This window comes from Plectropomus leopardus, chromosome 12 (assembly GCF_008729295.1).
Source record: "Plectropomus leopardus isolate mb chromosome 12, YSFRI_Pleo_2.0, whole genome shotgun sequence".
NCBI lineage: Eukaryota > Metazoa > Chordata > Actinopteri > Perciformes > Serranidae > Plectropomus > Plectropomus leopardus.
The window spans coordinates 23,286,259-23,313,680 of NC_056474.1; the positions used below are offsets into that span (position 1 = coordinate 23,286,259).

A 27,422-nucleotide genomic window follows, 5' to 3' on the forward strand; every position below is an offset into this window, starting at 1 on the left:
GTGATAACATGCAGCTTGTGCAGTCATGTTGATAGATCTCAATGTGGTGAGTCCACAGGTGGTCTTTGAGTGGGTCCCAGAGAAATTGAATGGGCCCCCAATAAAATTTGTTATTGATGTTATATGGTTATGTTTATGTTTATATTCAGTGGGTAGAGAGAGGTGGGTATACCCTGTATGCTTGCATATACCCTTCACTGGTCATATTTGTGCATGTTGATAATAAAATCACATATCTGAAAACTATATTTACAAAGTATAGGCTGCATACGTAGCTCTAATAAGTATAAGTATGTGACCTTTACCATCACATATGTTTTGTAATTTCCCCCCTCTCTCTTCATGTATGCCAGCTAGCCAAAATTATGTTTAAATAGAGTTTTAATTTGATTATTGAAAAATACCAGAAAAGAGGGAACAAATAATTACAGGTCCTTGAAAAGTGATGGAAAAGATATTAAAGTGTGTTAATAAAATTTATGGGAACCCTTATTGTTGGTCAAACAAAATCAGCAATGTGAAGGCATCGCTTTTTGCTTTAGGAAAAATGTCAATATATTTTTTTACATTTTACGAATCTTTTGCAGGGAATGAGACAGATTGTGTTATTCGGCAGCTGGTTAAACTTCTGTTTTGCTGCACTGAAACATCATTTTTATGATTACTTATAGTCGGACCATATCTACCTACACTAAATGCAGGTTAATGATAACACTGGTAGTGACTGAGCAGCTATATTGACATTAGAAGGAAATTATTATACAGCGATTAAGTCATCAAAAATATTTTCCTTTAACTTCTCAGATTGATTCACTGTCAAGCAGCTCTTTTTGGAGCTGGAAATGCTGACTCAGTGTGGAGGCTAAAACAGAGGGAAAAAAGGTGTTTTTAAATTTAGCTGGCTTACATCCCATCGACACTGAACACATCTTGTGTAGACACAGACAGCACTGAAGCTGCTGCTGTGAGGACATGCTGTCAGTGTGGACGTACTCTGGGAGAGATTGAAGCGAGGAAGAGAAAGAGAGGAAGAAGAAAAACAAAACTTAGAGATGAGGATTGAGAGTAGTAGAGAAAGGAAGTGACAAACAAGTAGGGAGAGAAAGGTGGAGGTAATAAGTGAGAGAGAGGGATGAGTGAAGAGAGAAAGAAGCATGATAAAAGTTAGATGAGTGCATCTCTGGAGGGGGACGGAGAGATTTGGAAAGCTTTTGGATGAGATCATGGGAAGCAGAGATCTGTGTGTTTAAAATGAAGCTTAACAGAGCTCAGTTCCCGCCTCTCTTTTATGAAGACACACACACGCACTCATACACACACACACAGCTGCACCTGTCCCTGACGAGGCTCAGCAGGAAGAGGTGTGGTCTTTGGCAGCGGTCCAGCATGCATTTCAAATGCTTGATCCCCATGGCAACACTGGTCGCATTTACACCTCATTGCTTGTTCTTATCAATGTTTTTACACACAGAAAGTGAGGTAACGTCTCTGCCCCAGATATTGTACCACTGTTGTTAGACAGATTATTATATAATACAGCACCAGAGCTTTAACAAGGTGACACACTTCATCTTCTGCGAGTGATGAAATGCTGTTCAAACCAATTAGTGAGGGCTACTCTGTGTCTGCTCGTGATGAAAACGTTTATTTATACAGCACAAACAATATTACAAGGTGCTTTACAAGCAAGAGCAGAACATTTTGAGACTAAAAGAAGAGAATAAAGACAAATAAGCAGGATATGAAGACATGGAGCAAAACAAAACAGCTGTGAGACAAATAAATCTTGCCACTACAGTATGAACACAAAATAAGAAATAGAAACCATGTAACCAACAATGTCACAAAATGATGTAGCCTTGGTACTTGCCTCACTTGACTTTAAACCTGAGAGATGAGGTGTTGAATCAAATCTGCTATCTAATTGCATCATGAGAAATGTAGTTTATGGAGCTGAGACTAATGCCTTTTTCCACATGGCTCTGAGTATATTTGAGTCAGCAGGAAGTCTATTAATTCCTGTAAGAACCTCTGTGATCACCGCAATGTTGAAACTCCTGTTTTTTTGCGGTCTGGAATTTGCCTTTAGTAAGTCAAAAACATTCTCTTTTGCGTCAGGTTTCGCACAGACTATACAGCAGTTAGCATAAACATGAATTAACTCAAAAGCTGATGAATGTAATACATACTTATTTTTTTCAAAGAGAAAAGTTTATAGACAAGTTCAGCTAGCTAACACTGGTAGAATGGCAGTCGTGTAACTTAGAGTGCATGCTTAGTGGATCATATGTCTTGACAAAATATTTCACAAAACTGGCAACACACTCAACAGGCGAGCCTCCTGACTTTTGTCACCTTATTGACCCTGTTTTGTCTCTGTATCGCCCCATGCACATATTCCATGAGATAAGACAGCGGAAATCACTCAAGATAAGGTTTCTGCTATTTCTGCGGCAGCGTTTTTATCCATTCACAAAGAGATGCATTTCTTTGAGTTAAACATGAAGGGGATACTCTGTATACTCTACAGTATGTTTTTTATTTGTTTTTAAAATCTGTCTGGTGAGTACCCCAACTTTAAAAAAGTATAGTACTGAATATAGTACTGTGCTTTTCCACTATTGTGTCACCGACAATCTGAAAGTTGATATCAGAATTGGGCTGTACGGTTTAAGTGTAACAGAAGAACAAAATAAGAAACAACTTGAGAATGCCTCAAAGTCTTAAGTCTCACAAGCTGCAGTTAATTTTCAAAATAAGACCTGTGATCCTAAACTGACATTTTCATGTATACTTTTCTTTTTTTGGGTTTTTTGTTTTGCTTCTTGAATTAGTGATTAAAAAAACAAGCCATTGGAAATCGTGATATAATCAGTTGAACACAATGATTGTACAAAAGGTAAATGCAATGAAAGCCTGTCCCCCCTTTCGGCTCTGTAAACATCCAAATATCACCCTAATACCGTGGCAAGGAGTAACAGCAAAGCCCAGCCTTTTGTCAAACATGTTTCCATCTTAATGCCAGATGAAAAAGAGCTTGTGGTGGACAATATGTCAGTGTGTCTGAGTCTCTTACTCAAGGCTAATTGAATAAAGTGCTGATTGAGAGGAAGTGTAACCTTGCTCCAAAGTGCCAAACTAAAGTAAAGTCAAGCCGCGTCATTATTTCGTGTAAAGCTCATTTTAGTTACAGGGAAAAACATACTGTTATTTTGCAGCAAACCGGCAGTTCCACATGAACTCAGATATCATTAGCTTAGTGCATCAGGACAGATCAGCTGATCAGATAAACTGGATTCTGCTGTATAAATTAAAGATGTTTTTTTTAGCTCTGTAATGCTTTTCGGAAAGAGAATGTTATAAGCAGGAAGGAAGGTTTTTAAGTAAATCTGGTCTGGGCTGTCATGCTATTAAATGAACCGCAGTTTTGATATTTCTCTTTTAACCTTAGCCTACTACGTAATTTTGCACTTGAAAAGGTCAGTGTAATTTCAGTGGGATGTTTTCTTGTGGTTTTTTAAATTGTTTGCACTTAGTTTTGTACTGAAATTGGGTCAAGAAGAGTCATGAGAGCTGAATCGTTGGAGTTCCTTTCACCTTTCTCATCTTTGAATTTTCAGAGAAAGTTCAGCGACTCCTTGTGCCCTTTAGACGGGTTTTGGCCTCTTTTGAAGGATTTAAAATAACAGGCTGTTAAAAACTCCTGTATCTAAATGTTTACTCGGTCGTCTTGACCCCATCCATATTTTCTAACAACTCACTGTTGAGTTGATGTACTTTCAAAACATCAACAGCTCAGAGGGTGCTTTTTTTCAGATCACAAGGAGCCACCAGGATTATTAACAAAATCAGGGAGGAGTTTTTCAGAGCCAAAATCTAAAATATTGAATGTAGAGGCTCATGCACACTTTAAAAAAACAATCTGTGGTCATGTGCATCAAGAGGAGAAAACATCCTTCATCAGGTTGAAAGAACCAAGGTCTAAAAATGATTTTCTCAGGTAATTTGGAAAATTGTACTCTCCAGGCTTTGATTTTAGATAAAAATTGAGTCATGAAAGAATCATGCTCATCACAGGGAATTAATAGGAACCCCTGTGGCGCTCTCTAGTGGTGCTGCTGAAAAACAGCATCATGTTCAACTGCTGAGTCCATCATTGCAACAGGGGGAGTTTCTGTGAATATCTGCAGCATCAGTTGGATGGATATTTTTTTTTTGTTACTGGTCAGTAAGTCCATCACCCTGCTCCCTTGTATAAATACACTCCTCAAATTTAAAACATTGTTTTGTTTGTTTTTAGTGAAGGAGGAGTGTGTGTCAGAAGAGGAGGAGGATACTCTCGTGGATGAAATCCTCCAACAGGGAGACACAGCCGTCATCTATCCTGAAGCGCCTGAGGATGAGCAGAGTCCAGCAGAGACAGGAGGCGCTGATGAAAACGGTAACATTTACACACTAACACAGTACTGCTTACTCACTTCAGTGTCTGTGCTGCAAATATTTGTCAAGCTTCACCAAGGAAGACTTTAATGTTACGTAGCCAGTTTTATACAAATGTCACACAACTAGGAGAGGAAAGGTGTGCCCACTAATTAAGGTATGGTGTATATCTGAGCCAGAGGTCATAATCAAACGATTGCAGTTGAATAATGCTTAATTATCTATCGACTCGCATTAGAATTTCACACTCTTTAATGTGAAATCCCACAAAATTTTACGCTTGCTGTTTATATCAGTTACTTTCAACTGCGTGGACATTGACAGAAGTATGCAGAGAAATGCTAAGCAATACTATGACTGTGATTAAACTTGTGACAGGCCTGTATTGTAGTAACAACACAAAATCCACTCTAAATAATACCCTAGTACCCCTTCTATCACAATCACCAAAGGTGATCAGCTCTGTACTTACTGACCTTGAAATCTGGACTTTATAACTTGTTATGAATTTGAAAAGCTATTGTGTGAAGCTTTTTGTTGTGTATTTTGTGTGACGTGTGCTTTTTTTGTGTAGTTCTGTGGTGCATTGTCTGTCTTCCCGCGTCTCCTTTTTATCATTTTATATGTGTTATTGTGTGTATTGTTCTTCTTGCGCTGTTCTTTTTTCTTTTCTTTCTTTGGATTTTGTGATTGTGCTGCTTCTTTGTTCTGACCTGCCAAGGGACAGCAGATGTGAATTAGCTAGCTTCTATAATCTGGTACAGTGCATCAAATGGTTAAATGTATCTTTTAAACTGTACACAGTCGCTTCTAAATATCTAAATAAATTTTATCGGGACAGTTAGGCACTACAAGTGAGTGAGTCAGATGAAAGATGACAGAATTAAATCATCGCCCTCCAAATATGTCTCCTTTGTCACAGGCACGCCAGATTCCTTCTCCCAGTTGCACACTTGCCCCTACTGCTCCCGGGGCTACAAGCGCAACGCCTCGCTGAAGGAGCACATCAAGTATCGCCACGAGACCAGCGAGGACAACTACAGCTGCTCGCACTGCAGCTACACCTTCACCTACCGCTCACAGCTGGAGAGGCACATGAGCCACCACAGGGGCAACAGGGAGCAGGTAACATCAGAAGAGTTTGTGAGCTTTAAATATTAAAAAAATATGAAGTGAGTAAATATATCTGGTTACAAGGCTTAAAAAGTCAAATTTTTGTGTTAACTTCCTTTTATCTGCTTTACTAGATACATATGGACCTTATTTTGTAAGAATTAATTTCTGTTTAATTTTGCCAATTCCTTTTAACTACAGTTAGCTGTGTGCTTTCATGCACTGTGATTATCTGTTCAATCTGCAGACTCAGTCATAAACTAAAACCTCTGCATAGATAATCAATGTTCCTTTTCAACCTTTGACCCACAGTAAAACTGAGGAGAATGATCATCTTTACTGTGTTTTTAAAAGGTCAATGCTTTTACTCAGTGTTATATTTGATACTGAACCTCCACAAATACTAAACAGCTCAGGCTAACAATAGAAAGATCAACACTTCTGTCTATTTATGGACACATCTAGACACATTGTTCTGCAGTTTCTTGTCACCACCCTCATCTGCTCTGTTTCTTTGTCTGTCTCAGCGTCACGTTACTCAGTCGACGGTAGGATCAGCAGCGACAGGTGGAACCCGCAAGTTCAAGTGTACCGAATGTTCCAAGGCCTTTAAATACAAGCACCACCTGAAGGAGCACCTGCGCATTCACAGCGGTGAGCTGTTGCCGTGACAACCGCCACTTTCACTCATTCAATTACACACACACACACACACACACACACACACACACACACACACACAGTTTACACCCTGGCAGTGTGAACTGGTGTTAAAAACCCCAGGCCCCTCCTATCTTGTAGCAGTTATTTATTTTCTGTGATCAGTCATGTAGCACTGACATATTTGGTATGAGAATTTTAATCATTTAGTCAAATCTTTCCATCAGGTTTTCCAAAATATTTTGGGGCTATTTGGTTAGTTTATGGAGGTTCACTTATGATAAACTAATAAAAATGACACAAAAAGAAACAAACAAATTACTGGTTACTGAATTGAAAAACAACAATGGTGTTAAGTAATGCTTGATATCTTTTAATACTAGAGTACAATACCTTGGTACTGATACCAAAACAAAAAAGAAAATATTTGAAGAAAAGAAAAGCCTACTTAACCTTTTTTTCCCAATTAAAAAAAGGAAGCCAAAGTTCTGAAAGGATATATATTTAAACAAGAGCATCAGTACAAGATGTTCATAATTGGTATTTCTGATTGAAATAAGGAACTATTTGATCAAAGATAAAGTTGAAAACAGACAGTTTTTCAATGCCATCCCAGCAGTTTTCAAGTGGAATTGCTGCTTTCACAAATGCAGCATTCATGTGCTCCATGGATGGTCTCATTTCCTGAATTTGGAAGTCATACTTTTGACTTGGGTGTGTGTCATGAAGATGAAAGATGAAAAAGATCTGTTATTGCTCAGAGCGTTTGAACAACACTTACAGCTGTTTCTGCAACAGTACATCGTTTCATCTGACTTAAATTAGTTTTCTAACTAACCCAGATCACTCTACCTGGACAGTTACTAAATGTTTACAACCTTATACAATATTAAAAGTTAAATTTGAGAGAAAAAAAGCAATACGTGAATTAATAAAAAAATTAATTACCGTCAACAAAACAGCAGAAGAAGGTCATGTCCCAAAATGTTCGCCAATTTTCTTAGTTGTTACAGTCCCTGCACTCTTGTGGCGTTGGAATAATCTGAAAAATTTGTCTCCCACTAGGAAAATTCTCATGAACTCCCCTCTCAAGTTTGAACAACAAAAAGTCCACAAAAATGCCTTACTATGCAGAAACATGGCAGACAAAAGTAAAAATGTGGTGTTAAGTGATGTTAAGTGATCTTGTTTTAAATTCACATACATACACATACATTTTTTATCACGTTATTTATATAATAGTATTATTTGATTGTAACTGTTAGTTCCTGTCCACATAGAGTGCCCTAGATTAGTTAGAAAATGTATTTATCAGTATTAACATGGACAACAAAGGTAAAGCAATATTTTTAGTGTTTTTTAGGGAACGTGCATTTGCAGCAACAAGTCAGGAACAAAATCACTCTCATATAAAGCTAACTGTTTCAGCATACTGGGATAGCAATATTCATCCTAATATGGAATTTAAATACCCAGCAGTAACACAACACATTGGTGCGTCCATGTTATTTCTACATTTATCTACGCTCATAAACACACGTAAATCGGGAGAACTTCCTGACTTCCTGTTAGCGTGAAATGGGGTCATCCGAGGAGCTCATGAAGGCAGCAAGTATTTATAGTTGTTGTTGTTCCAGACCTGAGGGGGCGTTCCCGTGAATGTCCCTCGTCGGAAACTCAACTTTCCGATTATTTCGACAGTACACGAATGCAACCAAAGGTAACCGCGTGGACGCAGCGGCTGCTCTTGAAAAGTTCTTCATTACAGTTTGTGTCGTTTTTTCTCTCGCTTGTTTTGGACTGTAAAGTCGAGGCAGACTTAGTGCCGGCTATTAGGAAGTCGACGTGGTTGTAGGCTGCGTGCAAATCACCTCGTGTTTGACTGCAAGCTGACAACGCTACCTGCAGAGAGCGTCAGACACACCGGGATCAGTTTGGGCTGCTGTCCCAGGAGGAAGACACCGGCGGCGGCTGCAGCTGGGGAAGCGAGCCGGGCTAACCGCTAAGCTAAAGGCTGCGCCGCGCTATCCCCGCTCCCAACCGTCCTTTTCGCAACACATACGACCCATTTTCAGCAACATGGACGAGCTGAGACTGAGAGTAACGTCGCAGCGAAGCACAAAGAAGTGCATCCTGATCGTGACCCAGTCCAGGCTGAACCGCAGCCTTCCCGATGCTGCCGTGAAACTAGCGGGCCGCTTCCTGCGCGTGCACAGGACCTCTGATACCTGCAGGACCGGAGACGGACTTTGTACGTATAGAAACAATGCTCGGTGCACGGACACAGCTGCCATGGACATCGTGATTTCGTTATGTTGTTGTCTTGCACCGCACTATAATGACAGCAACTTATTTGTTCATATTTGCTTTGCGTTTTTTTTTCTTAGAGCCAACAACAAGCACAGTTTTCACAGTTTTCACAGTTACTGCGGCTGTTCGCCGTCAGCCATTTCCGCTACCTGTGGAGGCTACCTGGAAAAAACAAAAGCGCTTTCTTCTTCCTTTGTGCCCTAAATCGTTTGTTTTTTCCCGGGAAATCGTACCCGGTGGCAGACACATTTGCATAGTGAAAGTTTATTAAGTTTAGTATTTGTTTTAATTAACCCTTTATTTAACAAGAAAAACAAAACAAAACTTGGGATTTAACATTTTTCTAGAATGCTTTGGCCAAGACAGACAGCACCATATGTTACAGACAGACAACACAGAACTAAAAAAGAAAATCAAAATATGCAACTCCAAAACAGGCAATATGAAACAGGAAAAATGCAAAAATAAGTTACTACAAGGAAGAACTATAAAGTATGTTGTTATATACTATAAGTGAAGCATAAAAACAAGAAGAATGAAGTGATGCTTGAAGGATAAATCTCAGCACCAGTATTATTAAGAATGTTTTCAGTAGTTTATAATCACCTGAGAAAAAGAGTTACTGTGTTTTCCGTATCTTAGGATGAGCCATCCATACCCACTCCTACTGACTTAGTTGTACAAGAGAACATTTAAATAGAAATCAGCCTTATTTAAGATGTGATTGATCTGCTTTTTTAACAATTTCTTATTTCTCTTTTTCCACTCTCAGGTGAGAAACCATATGAATGCTCAAACTGCAAGAAGCGATTCTCCCACTCAGGCTCCTACAGCTCCCACATCAGCAGCAAGAAGTGTGTGGGTGCAGCGACCCCCAACGGCGTCCCTCCAACATCGATCAAACCCTCCCCGCCCACCACCCAGACCACTCCGGTCGTCATTGCTCCGGCCCGCATGATCCTAAAAGAGAAGACTGAAAGCAAACCTCTGCAGGAGCAGCTCCCCGTCACCCAGATCAAATCTGAACCTGTGGAATACGAGTGCAAGCCCGCGATGGCGGCAACGGCAACTTCTGCCAGTACCAACGGAGTGGTGAACGGAGGGACAGCACAGCCGGCCGTGGTTCCAGCCGCAACCCTGCCACAGGGCGTGGCCATGGTCGTACCGACAGTTGGCCTCATGTCGCCCATCAGCATCAATTTGAACGACTTGCAGAATGTGCTCAAAGTGGCGATGGACGGAAATGTGCTCAGACAGGTGCTGGGTACAGCAAACGGGGTTGTGACGCAGGGAAAGCAGGGGATCGTAGTCCAGCAGCCCCAGCAGCAGATCATCAGCCTACCCGCTTTTGTGGATCACGACGGCACCACGAAGATCATCATCAACTACAGCATCAGCCCTGCGGCCGCCACCACTGCCACTACCCAGCCTGCACCACTCGTTGCCAAAAACAGTCCCGCTCCCCCTCCCACTGTCACCACTGCTGCAGCCCCCACCCCCACCAAGACAGATAAACCGTCAACCCCGGAGGTGGCCGACCTCTCCATTGTGAAAACAGAGCCAGAATCAGTGGCCGTCACAGACACGGAGACAGCCGCGGTCAAACAGAAAGAAAAGGAAACTGTTAAGACTTCACACACCCAAACAGCTCACATGCCAAAAGTCAGCAGCAGCAGTACGTGTTTACTCTGTGATGACTGTCCCGACAACCTGGAGGCGTTACACCTCCTCCAGCACCGCAAAGCCGCCAATGGGGAGGCCGTCGACTCCGCTGCTTTGGACCCGTCGTTCGCTGCTCTGCTCAGTGAGGCGGGGGTGACGCTGGAGGAGCCGCCTGTGGACGACCTCCTCTCACTCCTCAAGAGCTACTTCGCCTCCAATGCCAACCCCAGCGAGGAGGAGCTGACAAAGATCTCAGAGTCTGTCAGTATTCCCGTAGATGTGGTCAGAAAGTGGTTTGCCAAGATGAACTCCGGGAAAAATGCGGGCAGATGCGGCAGCTCTGCAACGGCAGTTTCCAGAAAGACTCAAACCTCAAATTTTAGCTCAGAGGACGTCTCGAATCAGAGACGAGATGCAGATGAGGACAGCTCCCACGAAACGTCACACAAAGCTTCATCAGAATCTGGCAGCACTTCTCCGTTACACTCACCACCAAACCCCAACACCGGGGACCTCGTCATCATTAAGAGCGAGCCGGAGGACCCAGACGCTCCAGACTCCCAGGCCGAGCCGCTTGACCTCTCCCTTCCTAAAGATATTGCAGCGGCATTGGCAAGGACCATGCCTCCCGCCAAGCAGCAGGAGCAGCCGCTGAACCTGACGTGCCTGAGGAAGGAGCAGCTGGGCGGTCGAACCATCTACGTCACCACGCCTCAGACCGGAAGACCTGTTAACATCGTCACTGCCGCACAGCTGCCCACACTCGTGGCCATCGCTGGTCAGGGCACGGTGGGCTGTCTTGGCTCTCTCAACAGCTCCACCAAGCGCACCATCCTCATCCCCCAGCTCACCTACACCTACGCCACTTCGGCCGGCAGCGCCACTGGAGCAAAGACTGTCGTACTGAACGGCCATAAGGTTGGTATTGTTAAAGATGACATCCACCAAACCAATATTTCCTGATTTGATGCCTTTTTTTTAACATTTAATCTGTATTTGGTTTCATCACCAGCAACGTAGTCATTGTTGGTTAAGTACATTTACAGAGTGAACCATTTCTTTCTTTTTTATCTTTATAAAATGTATAAACAAACAAACAAAAAAAACACAGTATTTTATATTTGAGATAAATAAAAATAAAATTAAAGAGCTGAATAGATATATTTAAACAAAGAAAGGGCATTTTGGGAAAATATACATTTTCCACATTTCCTCATTAGGTAATTCTTTCCATTGCAAGGACTTAATGAATTATATCATACCAGTTCTTTATGGATGGGGCATCCGTGTAATTGTTTTTCTACATAACTCAGTATTCCAAATAAGTATTTCATGTTAATATTTATAGGTGTTGAAAGTAAAAGACCAAAAAAAGGAGCTCATTCCACTTAAATGTAGCTGCCTTCCCAATTATGTCTTATTAAGCTCTGTTGTACAACAACTGACCGTACAGCAGCTCCACTGCAGCACCCAAACTACATTTTCAAGGACGGCTCCATCAAAGGAAAACATGAGGGGATGCAAACAGTGGCTGAAACATGCCATTAAATAATGTGACCACAATGATAAATGTCATTTTCTTCCATTAGCAACCGGAGAAGAGGCCGGACAGCAGCTCTGACGGTGTCTCCACGGTGGAGGAGCAGAACGACTCCGACTCGGCCGCGGTGATGAAGAAACGACGACTGGAAAACGGCGTCTACCCCTGTGACCTTTGCTCCAAAGTCTTCCAGAAGGGCAGCTCCCTGCTCAGGCACAAATATGAACACACAGGTATACTGCTCAATTCAGAGCTGTTGTTTATAACTCAAATAAGTCTAATTTTATATATTCATCAGGGCTTCCATTTTCCTTATTTGCCCAAAACACAAGTCTAGTTTTCAAGGCCGTGACTTAACATCTGACGTCATCTGTCATTAAACATGTTACACATTGTGTGATTGTAACTTTTATGGGACAGCTGGCCTGTAAATGTACCAGCTCAGAGAGATGACATTAGAATTTATCAAGACAAGACTCTTGAGGTGAATTTTGAAGAGTCCGTTAGCAGTTAGCTGTGTGCTGCACTACTGTGCACAGCTGTGTGATGGTTCAGCCATGACACCAACCACCGAAACGCACAGACACAAGTACACAGGCAACACCTCACATACATATGTAACACATCAACTTCAACTCAACAAGTATTTTTGCCTTGAAGAATTATTTCGGCAATTGATTATCAAAATAATTGGCAATTATTTCTCTTTTGATCAACAAATCCATTTATGAACTGTTTCAGCTCTAAAAAAACAAATAATTTTTAGGAAAAAAGGAGCTAGATTAGAGGAAATTCACAATTTTTGCTTATCACCTCACAATTCCTCAGATTTCTTTTGTGACCCCTTTTACTCATTTTCCACCAACATGGAACCAAACCAACCAAAAATACATTGGTTTGGAACTCAGAAAGTTGGTTCCTCGATGGAACCAAAAAATTGCAGGTTTTTCTTGACCTGCGAACAGTGAGGATTCCTGTTGGCGTGTCATATTCTACAAGTTGGCAAAGAGAGGATGGAGTCCTATATGTGACAGTCTTCTTCATCCTCCTATAGTTGGTCCATACTTGTCTTTTTGCATGACAACAAATCTGTAATAGGAAAACAAAATTCCACAGGGTATCAATGCAGTCGTCCATTTTGCCGTGACTGTTTACTTCCATTGTGTGCAACGCCCTCTGTTGATGACACATCATGATTACAGTGGTTCGTCTAAAAATTGGTGGAAACTTGGGCTGTTTCGCTTGATAGTAGTTTAGTTTCATGCATCCTGAATGGTACCAGTTCAAGAAACAGCTCATTTGGTTGAAAAGGGAGGGCCAGTCCAAGATTGTGAACCCTACATCCATTTAAGCACGTTTAAGCACTGGCAGTTCATTTGAGTATTGGTATCTTTTGATAATAGCTTTCCTCCTCCACAATTATTGGTTTTACTTTACCACCGTCTTCAAACTGATTCAGTTTAGCGCATTTCCTTGTCTGACCTTTTTTGTGGCATCTGTAGGAAAACGGCCCCACGAATGCAACGTCTGCAAGAAGGCTTTCAAACACAAACACCACCTGATCGAGCACTCGAGGCTGCACTCCGGCGAGAAACCCTATCAGTGCGATAAGTGCGGGAAGCGTTTCTCTCACTCCGGCTCATACTCCCAGCACATGAACCACCGCTACTCCTACTGCAAGAAGGACGGCTCAAATTCCGGCTCGGGGTCACGCAGGGCTCAGTCGGAGCTCGGCAGCCCCGGTGCCGGACCGCAGTCAGACAGTCGTACCACGACTCCGCGCTCCCAACTGGACTCAGACGAGAGGGAGAGCGAGGAAGAGGACGACGAGGCCATTTGTATGGACGACATACGGGTGGTGCAGGTGGACGATGGCGAGTGCGAGATCTACGAGGGCAACTTTGAGGACGACGACGACGATGACGAGGAAGACACGGCAGGAGAGGAAGAAGCAGAAGAAGAAAAGGAAGTGGAAGAGGAGTTCGCTTGCGACGTGGTGGAGATCGAGCTTGGGGACGATCACATGGAGGATGAAGAGATGGAGGAAACAACCGAAGGAAAGGAGGAAGCAGCAAGTGCGTGTACAGAGGAAACAGCAGACTGTGAAGCAAATACGGACAAAAGCATCAGGGAGGGGTCAGAGAGCGCTGAACCCACAGAGGACATGGTGACGAACGCCAAATAAGAGAAAAAAAAAGGAAAAATCTCTTCGGGACAGCTCAAATGCCTCGGTTATTGAAGTTAATTAAGACAAAACCGCAGAGAAATGAAGAAAGTGGCGGCGGTTGCCTGATCTTAACGGTCCACTACTGTGTACAAAAACCCAGGTGTGCCTGAACTTGAAAAAAAAAAAAAAACCCAACAAAAACAAAACAGTGACTTTTTTTTCTTGTGGAAATGAAATATCAGTGTTAAAAGTTGTTTATAGAAGTACAGATTTTAAAGCCGAACTCACCCATCAACTTGTTAGACTTGTTACTGAGACATCCTAGGTTGTTATTGTTTGTTTTCATTTGGTCAGTGTTACTAATCCTGTTCTTGTTTGAAAACATTTTAACCTGTAAAGATGATAAAGATTTCTATACCTTTTTATTGCCAATGAAGTTTCCTAAATCAGTATTTTATTGAGTTCTACGAACAAAAACCTCTGCACTACAGTATTCCTGGTTTACCTACGGATACATGCCTCATGCATCGTATGCCCTTCAGTGTTATGATAGCTACACTAGCTAGCGAGATGTTGTTCGTATTAGTGTAAGTCTTTTGCTAGCTAGCATTACTTTTGTTTTCAGTTTGACTGTTAGCCTTAAGGAAAACAAAGTATTCTTAGGGGGAGGGTTGTGGGCGGGATGGGGAGTCCGGGATGAGAAAGGTGGCTTCTGTTCGCCATAACCAAATTTGTCCTATCAGGGAAGGTGGAGTCACAACCTAAAAGCCAGCATCAGGCGCCTGTGTTTGGCACCGCGGCGTAGCTCGTACAGGTGGAGTCTCCAGGTGAGGATTCAAAAGCAGACTCCACCTCGCCCCGGCTCAGCTGTGGACCCCAAAACACGTGCGCCCATTCTTACCAAGCTTCTCCTTATTTTGGTTGACTTTAGTTCCGAGTTTTCAGTGTTATTAGCTTATATATATGAAGTCATACTGTACGTGAAGGAACAGGGCTGTTCCCTGCTCCACCCCAATGCCTCCAGCCTTATGCAAGACCTGTGTGCTGTTAAAAGTGCCATTGAACAGTGTTATCATTTCTTCTTCACACATGTAGCCAGTATTATGTCCCTCTGTTACTTACACAAGACCCATATTGACTAATGTTTGTCCGCTTGCACAGAACAGCTCGTTTGTCACAAGAACCGAAGGGTACTTCCTGTGAAATAAAATTCGGAAGCCTCTAAAATTGTTTGAAACACACCACACATGAAAGCAGGGAAACGGTTTTAAAGCTTCATTTCAATCTGACAGCCAGTGTGATTTGTCATGCACTTGTTTAGTCTATAAAATAACAGAATAGTGAGTCTAGCTCGTTATAATTTCCCAGAGACCCAGATGGCGCCTTCAGATATCTTGTTTCATCCAAACCGCAACCTGAAACTTAGACATTTAGTTGACACTTATATAAAACCAAATAATGGCAAATCAAACAAATGTTCAGCATATTTACTTGACTGAAACAGTCAGATTAGAAAAAAAAAGCTGCACAAGCTGTGAAAAGCTGTTTAACTAATTAATCAACTTTTCTTTAACCCAACATAGTATATAAAAACAATATCTGTGTGTGTAGGTCTGAAACCTAATATTGCATGTAGACTTAAGTGTTTGCTGTTGAGGAATCACTTTAGATAATAGACCCAGTTGCTCAACAGTACACAAAATCAAAAATAATTAAATAGTTAAAAATTGCAATTTAAAAGTAGTTTTTAAGCGGAGAAATGTCTAGAAATCATTGAGAAGTACAGTTCAGACTACAGCTGCAACAATTAAATCAATCAGATAGTTAGATTTCAGTATAATTGAGAAGAGAATAACTGATTGTAGTAATTTAAGGAAAAACAGACAAATTCAGATTCCAGCTTCTTGAAAGTGAATATTTTCTTTACTGCTCTATGGCAGTAAACTAAATATCTTTGGGATGCGGACAAAGTGTATAATGGATGTAAACTTGTAGGATGTAAACTTGGGCTTTGGGAAACACTGATTGACATGTTTAAGACCAAACAACTAATAGATCAATCAAGAAAATGATTGAAAATAAAAACAATCATTAGTTGCAGGCCTAGTCCAGATTGAGCGAACCTGTGGATATGAAATGCCTCATAAACTTTATGTAATCACTTTCCCACTCAAGTTTAAAGTTTTCAGTAATGAGAGTTAAATAGACTCTATTGCACAAGTCAGTGTTTTAAAAGCGAAAAATTTAAAGTGAAAAAATATTAATAAAATCCAACTCAAATTTGACATTCAACACAGATTTTACAGTAAAAGTATAAATACAGCCAAACTCATGCACTTGTTTGAGTTTTTTTTTTTGTTGTTTTGAAAAATTGTGGCAAGCTGTCCCGCACTTCAGGTAACAAACGTTAGTGAATGTGGTCTCTTTCAGTGTTTTCAGTTGGTTTTACCGAACAGTGTTTATAATATTAGTCTGTTCTAATTTTTGTTTTTATGTGAGTCCTTTGTATGTTTTTTTTTTCAACAATGGCAGTATTAGAACCCCTTTCCACAGATTAAAAAAATGTACCTGTTTAGTTTCTAGAAGACTTTTTTATATTTATGTGTCTTATTTTTATATTTTCTTTAATGGTTATTTATTACACATTGTAGTGTACATTACTGTAGTTTGAATTGATACAATAATATATTTTAGTATGAAAAATAATCAAGACAAACTAAAAAACAACCCAAAATGTGGTTCTGGGAGCTGAAGTTTGTTTTAACAAAAAAAATCCATAAAAAGATTAAACATGTATTCTGTAAACATGACTTCTGTTTTAAGCTAAAAAAGAAAAAAAAGACAGGAATGAAGTGAGAAATAGAAACTGTTACATGTGCATCCGCTCTTTGCGTCGTTATGAAGCTACTGAATTCTAAAACTCTGTGATTTTAAAAGCATGAGTCGTCGCCGTTTTAATGAAGGATCTTGTTATGAAGCCTCCCTTTTTTATTTCGAAGCCAAATTTTGATCGTCCCGCCACCCCTGTTTTCTGTTCTGTGCCAACTTTGTTCCATTGTACTGTCGAAAGCTGCATATCGTTTGTTCTGTCCTCACCCTTTGTAAATCCACTGTCTTTTTGTATTGTTTTTATTTTAGTTTTGCTCCATTTTTATGACTCCCCATCACAATAAAATATAAGACAGCATTTGTGGGTTGTTTGTTTTACTTCTTGGCTTTTTAAGTCATCAGTCTACTGGAATAGAAAGCAAGTATTTCCCGGTTCATGCAGCAGTTGGGCCATCCAGTAATCAAACAAAAAGACCCCCCTATAGCTACAATCTTAAAGGACAGGACATGTATGGCATTAATAGCATCCTCAAAAATCCAAACAAGAATTGATGCCCTAAAGATATGACTTTTGAGTTGAAAGTATATAGATTTTTGGGGTTTGGGCACAAGGGACACGTCTCCCTTAATATTTAGACCATGCATTTGCCACCTGCACATGATGTGATTTAGCCAAATCATGTGTTCCTGAACCAACATTGTGAACCATTCAGAGCCTCTGATATATCATCAGCTGCTCTTCTGCTTCTTTGAAAATTCCTTTGCGCCTCTCAAGCTAAATTTTCCAAATTAAGGTTGGTACAATTAGACAAGTTTGCCGACTAGGCTAAGATATTGTTCATTAATATTAAAGAAGAAGGATAATATATTTTATTTAAGTCTCAAAGACCTGTTTTTGTAGCCTTTTAAAACTTTTTTGGGGGTAAAGTTGCCATGCTAGTGTCCTCTAATATCATTGTGCTGCCCCTATGCTTCTGTCAAAATTCCTTGTCCTTCTGAGCTCAGTTTTGAAAATTAAAGTACAAATGAACAAATACCTCTGTGACACTGAACAAAAATTGCAATTAATTGCAATGTTGGTCTAGGAACGTGACGTTGATCCCAGAGAATGTCCGACCCCCCAAAAAACATTAAAGTTGAGGACTTTTATTTTGACAAAATTAGACAGTTACATCATAAAGTGATGCAGAAAAAAATCCCCAGTTTTCAGGAATTACATGTTTGATGCACAAAACTTTCTGGCAACGGACCCCCAAATCCTGTTACATATGTGGCCCCCAGAAAGTTCTGTTGCTCAAATGAAAATACATAAATTGCTGTCAATCTGTTTTTGTTTTTTACACTACCAAAAACTGAGGCAGTGTGTTTGCTTTGTAGCTAAGGCAAAATTAAAGTGTATCACTGGGTGGCACTAGAGGACCACCAAACACACCTTCACGATACCAGAAAGAGCTGAAGTCTGTACCCCTCAATGCACGAAGAGAGCAGAAATCAGCACTCATCATAAATAATTGAGATCCAATGTAATTAATTTGTCCTAAGAGTGCTGAGGAGAAGCTGTGAGTGCTGTCCAAATATAAATCCATGAAATCTGTTTTTTCTCTCTCATTTGGGAAAATGACAGCATTTGCATGGATGGTTTCACGCTGCAAATGTTATGTGCAACAAGGGTATGATGAAATAAATAACTGAGCCGCCTGAAAATTCATTTCTAACATATTTTGAGATTCAACAGAACAAGAGTTACCTTGTATTCCCTCAGGTCATCAGAGAGAGTGGCAGCTTTTTTAAAACGGGAGAAAACTTGCCTGAAGTTGTAACAAACTTGTACCCAAAGCAAACCACTGTACAATAAAAACAGAGTGAGGTAGTGTGGGTGGTTTCAGTGTAAATGGACTTAATATAGTCCGAATGAATATTCATGGTGCACCTGGTGATGGTGTTTTGTTTGCTGTGGACCAACTGCTGTGTGTGCAATATGAGGGGAGTAAAGCCTTTATTTTCCATCGGTGAAGCAAAACAAAACAGGTGATTTAAAACAAAAAGACATATCATTGCAAATATACAGTAGTGCAAGATGAGAAGTTGATATGGTGCAAAGATTTATATTTTGATGCATGTGATAAATGTTGGGGGGGGGGGGGTGGTATGGCCTTTTTGCGTGCATGTGTGTATGTGTTTATATGGGTTATGTGGATTTCCTTTTACATGAAGAATGCATATGTTTGATAAACATAAAAGTGAAAAAAGAAAGAAAGAAGAGGGCGGATAGATGAATCTTGTCACTTACAAAAAAGAAATAATAAATGATAAGAAGGAGACAGATGTCAGTATTAGGTGTGTCTAAAGGTGTCAGCAGGGATGTACTGGGACTGAAATTGGGGACTCTGGAATTTGTTGCAGAATGACATGAAACTCAGGGAGGTGGTGGTATTAAATGTTTATACATCTAAATTGAAAGACCATTAAGAAGATTCTATAGGTTCTCTTTTAATGCAAATTTGAGTGCTTGTGAATTGTATTTTGTCTCCCCTTGTGTCTCTGTCTGCAGCTCACTGCCAACTGTCTTGGCCAGGTCTCACTTTGAAAAGAGATTTTTTTAATCTCAATGGGACCAACGTGGTTGAATAAAAGTCAAATAAAATAAATAAAAATAACATAATAAAGGATCAAATATAACATGATAAAATATACTGTGAAATAAATCCGTAGTGGCATGGATATGCAGAATGGAATAGGAGTGCGCTGTGGGTAAAGTGTACATTCTTAGAAAGACACTGGTTGACATTATTCACTGTAATGGCATTTTATTGACCACCAACAAATCAATTAATTAAGAAAATGATCGACAGACGAAAAAAAATGTTAAGTTGCAGTGCCATACAGGAAGCTACTAGTCCACCACATAAAACAGGACTTTACACCACACGCCTACTTAAGCCTTCTGAAATCAGACAAATACATGTTTGAAACCAGGAAAGCACAGATGGCCAAAGATGCCTTGGAGGACATTTGTGTCATAAGTGACATGTCTATTCCCACAAAGCTGTTTAGAGATATTCACCTTCAGCGACAACATACTCACCTTATGTACAAACCAAACAAGCCTGCGTCCGCTGCAGTGAAACAAAGTACAAACATCAGAGCTGTAATAACTGGCTGTAATTAAAGCTCATTTCACGCTGCTGCAGTTTGTGATGCTGCACATGCGGAGCCATTTGTCAAAATTAGTTGGGATGCTCAGAAGAGCATCACACCTGTCAATCGATGCACAACCTCTCTGGCCACTGATCAGCAACACTGATGCTGATGAAGGCTGTGCGGCTGAAATCAGTTGAGGTAATGGAAATGAAAAGACAAAACTCATCTTTGGAGAGTGCCGACATGTTTTAATGTTTGGAGCCATATTTTACATTTTATTTTTTTCATTTTGTCCTCCAGAATTAAATAATAAGGGAAAATGATTGTTTAAAAAGAGCTGACAGTCGGCTCTACACTTATTTGTCAGATTAGACCTTCAGATTAAGTCCAGAAAAAAAAAGTGCTGTCCAAAGAGTAAAGTGATCCTGTAACTGCAAGCTGACAAAGTTTCTCTGCTTGAGGAGAATGTCGTCAAATCAAATCCTGAAGCAGAAACTATGAGTTGATCTCTGATCTGAGATGGAGCATATTGAGGTTTTTTTTTTTAATTTGAATTGAGCTGTAAAATGGGATTTGTACAGCTATCAAAAATACAATCTGAAAAACGTGTTTCACATACAAGCTTGATCAAGGTGGCTCAACAAAACTGTTCTTTATAAACAGTGTTTTTATTTGGTCCTCATCCTAAGATAAAAATATTACCATTAATGCTCTAATCAATGATCCTAGTCACCATACACATGTAACAACCGATAACAGACACAACTTCAGACTTAAGCCTCGAGATTTTGAAATGTTTAAAGGGGAAATTTACTCTCAAATTTAACCACCCGCACATGTAGAATGATAATTCCTGCTGTTTCATTGAGTTTTAGCGTTGCTATTTAGTTGTTTTCTTACTATAAACTGCAGACATTTCTATGTAAACATCTCACAGCCACATGTAAAGTAAAATACAACACATCACCCTGTGATGAAATGAATGTATTTAATTGTAATAATTCATAGTAATTCAATAGATGCAAACAGTTTTTGGAGGTGATGACAATGATAAGTATTATGAATTGAGATTCAAGAGGTGAGCAAAAGTTCTATGTGTTAAATTCAGTGTCATGTCAGTCAGATGCTGAGTCCACAGATTTTCGTGTTTTAGTGAGGAGTTCTGCTTTGACCATGAAGACTGAACTGTTTTTTCAAGAGGAAAACCACCTTAAATATGCTTTCATCAGTTTTCTTCATCAGCTTTGTTTCATACTTTGAAATGAAGACAAGGAAATACTTTGTTCATGTTTGTTTATTCGTCATGTCAACCTTTGTAGTTTATTCACACATCCCATCAGTAAAGTCCGTTAGATGACTCTTGTTAAGTGATTTCATGTTCATAATCACTTTATCCGTACAATCAGTTTGAGGACAATGAATTCCTTATTCATTATGATATACAGTACATAAAACCTAATTTGTTTTTTCAATTTTGAAAACAACAAAAGCATTTGGTTTGGCAAACAAAAAAATGGTGAGAACAAAATATCTATAATAAAGAAAGATCTGGTGATTTCTCTTTAAACCCATGCAGAGAAAGAGAACACAAAAATACAGTAAAACAAATATTCAAACATGTTAAAGTACCGCCCACAATGTTTGATTGATAGGTGATCCCTGTGCAGTGAAGCAATGGAAAGAAAAATCAGCTTTCAGCAACAATGATGGACACAAAATCAGTGTTAGAATGAACAGAATTTAACCCACTGTCCCTTATATGATTTCTGCTTATTTGAGTTTGCACAACTCAGCAGTGTTTCCAGGGAGATCCCAAAGCCAGATTCCAGCATAGAGCGGCTGAGTGAATGTGGTCTGGACTCTGTGGAGGAGAGTCATGGTTTCAGAGACGCTGTAGAAGGACAGAATACCTGCACTGTGATCCAGGTACACTCCTACTCTGGAGGACTGAGGACCTGAGACAGGAGTTTGGACATTGTTGTACCAAAACTTATAACTGTTGGTGTCACATTGTAACGCCCAGGATTTGTCATTGAATCCAAGTACACATTCACTCCCCCCGTCTCTGCTGATATTCTTGTATGCGACTGCTACACAAACTCCTCGTCTCCTCTCCACCTCCCAGTAACAACGTCCAGTCAGACTCTCTCTACTCAGGACCTGAAACAATACAGTGAATCTGTCTGGATGATGAGAATAAGACTGTTGTTTTTCCATCAATGTTGCTTTTCTGTTCCCCTCAGATAATAACAGCTGTGTGTGTGCTGTGTTTGGATCCAGTGTGATTTCACGTGAATATTTTAAGAATCCAGCTCTGGTCTTTGGCTCTGGTGGTGAATTTGTCAGTAAAACATCCACTTCAGTCACTGTCAGTGAGATGTTTGTCCATTCCTCTCTCAGGATGTCCTGTAGTTTGTCTCTGACTTCTGACACAGCTGCTGTCACGTCCTCAAAGTGCCGCAGAGGACGGATGTTGATGCTGGATGAGTCTGTAGATTCACTGAGTGCTGACAGTGAGGGGTAGTTCTGCAGAAACTGGTTGTGATCTTCTGTGTGTGAGAGCTTCTTCAGCTCAGCGTCTCTCCTCTTCAGCTCAGTGATCTCCTGCTCCAGCTTCTCCTGAAGCTCTTTGACTCGTCTCGCTTCACTTTTCTGCTGAGATCTGACCTGCTGCTTCACATCAGAGCTTCTTTTCTCCATGAGACGGATCAGCTCGGTGAAGATCTTCTCACTGTCCTCCACTGCTTTATCAGCAGAGCGGTTGATGGCCTTCACCTCCTGCTGAAGCTGCTTCACGTCTTTCTCTCTGTCCTGGATTCTCTGCTGGATGTTTTGTCGACTCACCTCCAGCTCTTTCTGCCTCTCAGTCCTCTCTGCTGCAGCTGAGACTGTGTCGTGGCCTTTATGTTCATCCACAGAGCAGAGATAACAGATACACTGCTGATCAGTGCGGCAGAACATCTTCATCACCTCGTCGTGACGAGAGCAGATGTTCTCCTGGAGCTTCTTGCAGGGCTCCACCAGCTTGTGTTTTGTTAATGGAGCGGCGTCATAATGAGGCTGGAGGTGTTTCTCACAGTAAGAGGCTGGACAGACCAGACAGGACTTGAGAGCTTTCAGTTTTCTCCCAGTGCAGACATCACAGGCCACATCTTCAGGTCCAGCATAGCAGTGATCAGCAGGAGCAGCTCGGAGTCCAGTCTTCTTCAGTTCCTCCACTAAAACTGCCAACATGGTGTTTTTCAGCAGGACAGGCCTCGGTGTGAAGCTCTGCCTGCACTGAGGGCAGCTGTACTTTTTCCTCTCATCCTCTTCATCCCAGAAGCTTTGAATACAGTTCATGCAGTAGCTGTGTCCACAGGGAGTAGCCACCGGATCCTTCAGCAGGTCCAGACAGATGGAACAAGAGAAGGTTTCGCGGTCCAGCTGAACTCCTTTCTGCGCCATTTCACCTCTCAGTGACAAAGACTGTCTGAGTTTCACTTTCTCACAAGTGAAAGCAGTTTGAGCTCTGATCTCAACAACATGTGACTGTGCAGTGAATGGGGCCTGTCTGCTCTCTCACTTCACCACCATGTTGGTTCAGTTTGTGGATCTGAAGGGGAGGGAAGAAGGAAAGCTATGAACAGAGTGGAGCTGGTTGAGTTTGAGAGCAGGAAGAAAAGAGAGAGCTTCGCTTCATTCCAGGAAGAGGAGCGGCACTGTGAATGTGAATTTTGTTCCCTTATTTACAAGCCTTACTTAAAACCTGGTCTCCAATTAAAAATAACATTTCAGGTTTTAGTTTTAAAATATTCTTTGGAAGCTCAGGCTTTGGTGATGGCACAACATACTGTACATCTGACTCTTCATATTTCGTTAATAGCTCACTGACAACAGGAAGTTATCATACTAAACTATCATAAAGTATTGAAATTACTGTACAATAATTTTCTTACATATTTAATTATCTGCTTTGAAGTGACAATTCATTTACATTTTGCAACATCCTCCAGAGCCAAAAGCAGTATTTCAAGCTTCAGGTAGGATGAAACAAATATTGTAGGTTCAAACAAGGTATATTTTGCAACTCTGAAACCAGAGGGACCTAAATAAACCACGTCAGCTGCATCTGCATTGAACGTTTTCATCAATGTGATTCAATGAATCTGTAAAATTTACATGGTGAGCGGCCTGTGCAGACCCAAAGGTCTGATTTTTGGAGCCAGGAGTGACCTTATTTGGACTATAGGCTGGAGCTGTAGAGGAGTGAGAGATGGATCTGTCTCACAGACTGTGGTAACACCTGACAGACAGACTCAGTCAAAGTGCCCACAGCCTTAATTGCGCTTAAATTGAGCTTCAAGAAAATGTAAACAGGTCAGTGATTTAAAAAATCAGCCCTCCGCAGTTGTCATGAACAGGGAACTAGCTATAAAGACCAAAACTGTATTGTGTAGCAGGCTTTAAACTTGTTTATTTCTGCTGTTCAGTTTGTCATTTTAACATGGAGGTTTATGGGGACTGACTGGCTGATCAAAGAACTGCAGTTTCTGGCCCTTTCACCTTGGCATCATTTTCTGCTCTGGAGGTTGCTATTTGCATGAAACATCAGTGTCAGAATGCACTGCGTGAAGTATCTCAGATGTGCTTTCAGTAGGCCATCTGTATTCAGACACAAATCTGCCCTCCAGTGTTTAAAATTGGACCTGGAGGACAACACACAGACTCTACTCTTTCACTCAGCAGCCTTAAACTGAATCAAAGTCAAGCATCTCTGTCAGCACCAGTGTCAAACAGAAGTCAGTGTCTGAGATTACTTTATATACAGCTTTGCCAGATCCATACAAAGCATCCTATTGGGCGATTCCCTCTTTCAGTAATCAGGCAATCATCTCGGTCACCTGTAGCCCAACCTGTCTTCACTTAGTGGTTAATCAGTGCCATCCTGTGAGCCACCTCAGTGTGCCTCTTGTAATGCATTTTACACAAAATCAAAGTTATCTAAAAGTTATCTATAAAAAATGTTTATACCTTAAAAAACTGATATGAATAAATCTGCTTGTTTCATTCATGTATTCAAACACTCCCTGCTTTAAAAGCAATAAATCAATAAAATAAAAAGCAATAAAGTGCTTAAATCTGCATAATACTTTTTTTAAGGGCCCAAAACAAAAAGCTCTTTGTAGACACAAATTGAAGATCACTTGGTGGCCAATATTTGGAATTTGCATTTACTAAAAGAGACTTATGATAATGTTTAAAAATTATGACAATAATTAAATAAATGAGTAGTCATGTAACAGCTTTCCTTCAACAGTTTTTATAGTTATCATGGTGTTAGGCAGGGCTATAATGGAAATAAGTTATGTTAAGTTTTAGTGTCATACTGTTCAAACATCTTTTGTTTTTAACTTACAGACCATTTTATCAATTTTCATACTTTCTCTTCAGATCCTCTGTAGAATCTCTCGTGTTTTTTGTGGAAGAAATAGAATAAAACCAAACGGGCCGTGCTGTTGCTATTTTGAGGTTGATTGTTCAGCAATATGGTGAACTGTGGAGGAAAACTATCACTGTTTACCTCCACAACCATGCATGAAATAACACCTGTCAGCACTGAAACACTGAAAGAAAACTTTGTTGCATGTAAATGAAACTTAAAATCATCCTCCGTGGAAACATGATCAGTGATAAAAAGTTCTTTTATATCAACATGGCATTTCTGAGACTGAAATAAGAGAAAACATACTTTGTTAGTGTCGGCTAATATGTTTAGTCATTATCAAAAATTACCGCCCATAAGAATGGATATTTCATTTATTGTGTTTCTAACTGACTCCTGGTAGTAAAAAAAATATTTTGTTCATGTTTCACATCAATTTATTCACCTTCTTCTGGGTGCAGATGCATCTCATCCGGAATGATTTAACTTTATTGTTGGTTTACAACCACTTAATCGAAAATCACAATCTTACAGGATTTCAATTAAATCTAGTTTTATATATACAGCCCAATATCACAAATTACAATTTGTCTCAGAGGCTTTACAGCATACAACATCCCTCTATCCTTGGATCCTCACAGCAGATAAAGAAATACTCGGCCCAAAATACCGAATAAAAGAGGAAAAATAGTAGAAACCTCAGGAAAAGCAACTAAGGAGGACAGACAAGGATAGACAGACATGCAATAGATTTCTATTGCTGTTTGTGTCGCTCCTTGCTCTCAACTACACAATCGCTTGTTTTGTTTGAACATGGATCTCTGGAGATTCAACCAAGAAGGAAAACAACAACCTGCATTTGCTGTGGTCTTTTATTACTGAGTCACTGTCCATGTGAACACAAAGAAACAATAACGCAGCTTGCTTCATCAACCTCTATGGCCATGCCTCCTTATTCAGTGTTTCTGCTTGTCCTGGGAGTTTTGGTAAGAGTTGGCACAGCTCAATGCTCCTCAGGGTTTCACAGTTTGATAGGACCAAAAAAATGACGGTAAGATCAGAAATATTGGGTTTATTGAAAATTCAGGTCATGGGAAACTTGGGCAATTTTATATTGTATCAAGAAAAAAACTCTGCAGATATACTTGCCAAACCACCCAGTATAAAAGGTAATCTTTAACATGCATATTCCCTGTTTTATCTTTCTTTGCTCTTCACTTTTTTCAGTGTCCTGAACATCTTTACTGATCAGTCTTCATTCAGTTTCAATCAAATTTAAAAAAAAATCTCCACAGTTGTTGAAACATAACCACGCAGCATCAGCCCACAATGCCACCTGAAAGGTGTACTGACTGGAAGGCCACCGGAGTGAAAAAAAATATCAAGAGAGTCTGTCTAGGCACACTTTTTTTCCCTTTATCATGACCATTCACTCCTCAGGGAACCATTCTTTTTTTGTCTTTGCAGAGATGAACCCGTCAGTTTTTATACGTGTGCAGTTTTATTCCTATTTGAAGACCCCGGCAGAATTATAGATTTTTCCGGTAGGCAGCAGTGTATGTGTCGTTGTGTGACTGCAGATGCCTGCTGAGGTTTGTCCCAGTGATTTGTTTGTCCTGCCGAATGAGTTTGCTGCCTGTCATTAAAGCAGCCAAGCAGGGAGAACCAGTCTGTCAGGAGTCCCTCCGTGGCTGAGTTTGACTTCCCCCCCAGCTTGCTATCTGCCTGCCTTTGTCAATGTAGAGCTGATTCTCTGTCTACTGCAGACACCAACTCTACATTGAACTCTAGGTGTCTAATTGATGCTTTTATGCAAAGCAACTTGCTCAAGTGGAACAGAAAAAGAAAGATCTTAAATAAATCTCCAAGCAAGCAACCAATAGTGCAGGTATTGCAAAAAACTAAACAATATCTTATCCTTTTACGCCCCACAAGGACGAGGGCTCAGTAGAAGGCTTTGTAGCCTGTGGCTTCTTAAATTACTTCCATAAACAAAATGTATTTCTCAGCAAGATTACAATATAAATGTGGATGCAATAAGTTGTTTAAACATTCCATAAATCATATGGTAACACTGCAAAATAATCTTGTGACCACAGACCCTCCAGGTGGAGTGGAACAGCTGAGGCACACAG

General features: G+C 40.4%; 2 protein-coding genes across 7 annotated transcripts in view; one reads left to right on the plus strand and one right to left on the minus strand.

Annotated features, from left to right (window-relative positions):
- Nucleotides 1–14,324, plus strand: part of zeb1a (zinc finger E-box binding homeobox 1a) — a 71,941-nt gene extending 57,617 nt beyond the window's left edge. For 2 of the 6 annotated variants that reach the window (XM_042498145.1, XM_042498146.1), the window contains exons 3-8: nucleotides 4,301–4,441; nucleotides 5,363–5,565; nucleotides 6,081–6,207; nucleotides 9,296–11,103; nucleotides 11,775–11,958; nucleotides 13,228–14,324. In XM_042498145.1, the coding sequence (XP_042354079.1) occupies nucleotides 4,301–4,441; nucleotides 5,363–5,565; nucleotides 6,081–6,207; nucleotides 9,296–11,103; nucleotides 11,775–11,958; nucleotides 13,228–13,910 (3,146 nt within the window). In that variant the 3' untranslated portion in view covers nucleotides 13,911–14,324. The other 4 variants (XM_042498147.1, XM_042498148.1, XM_042498150.1 and 1 more) reach the window with 3 other exon arrangements.
- A 7,306-nt stretch (nucleotides 14,325–21,630) lies between these two features.
- LOC121950929 (tripartite motif-containing protein 16-like) lies at nucleotides 21,631–23,382 on the minus strand. The gene has a single exon (XM_042497061.1). The coding sequence runs from the start codon at nucleotides 23,307–23,309 to the stop codon at nucleotides 21,633–21,635; it is 1,677 nt and encodes a 558-aa protein (XP_042352995.1). The 5' UTR covers nucleotides 23,310–23,382; the 3' UTR covers nucleotides 21,631–21,632.
- Nucleotides 23,383–27,422: the final 4,040 nt, after the last annotated feature.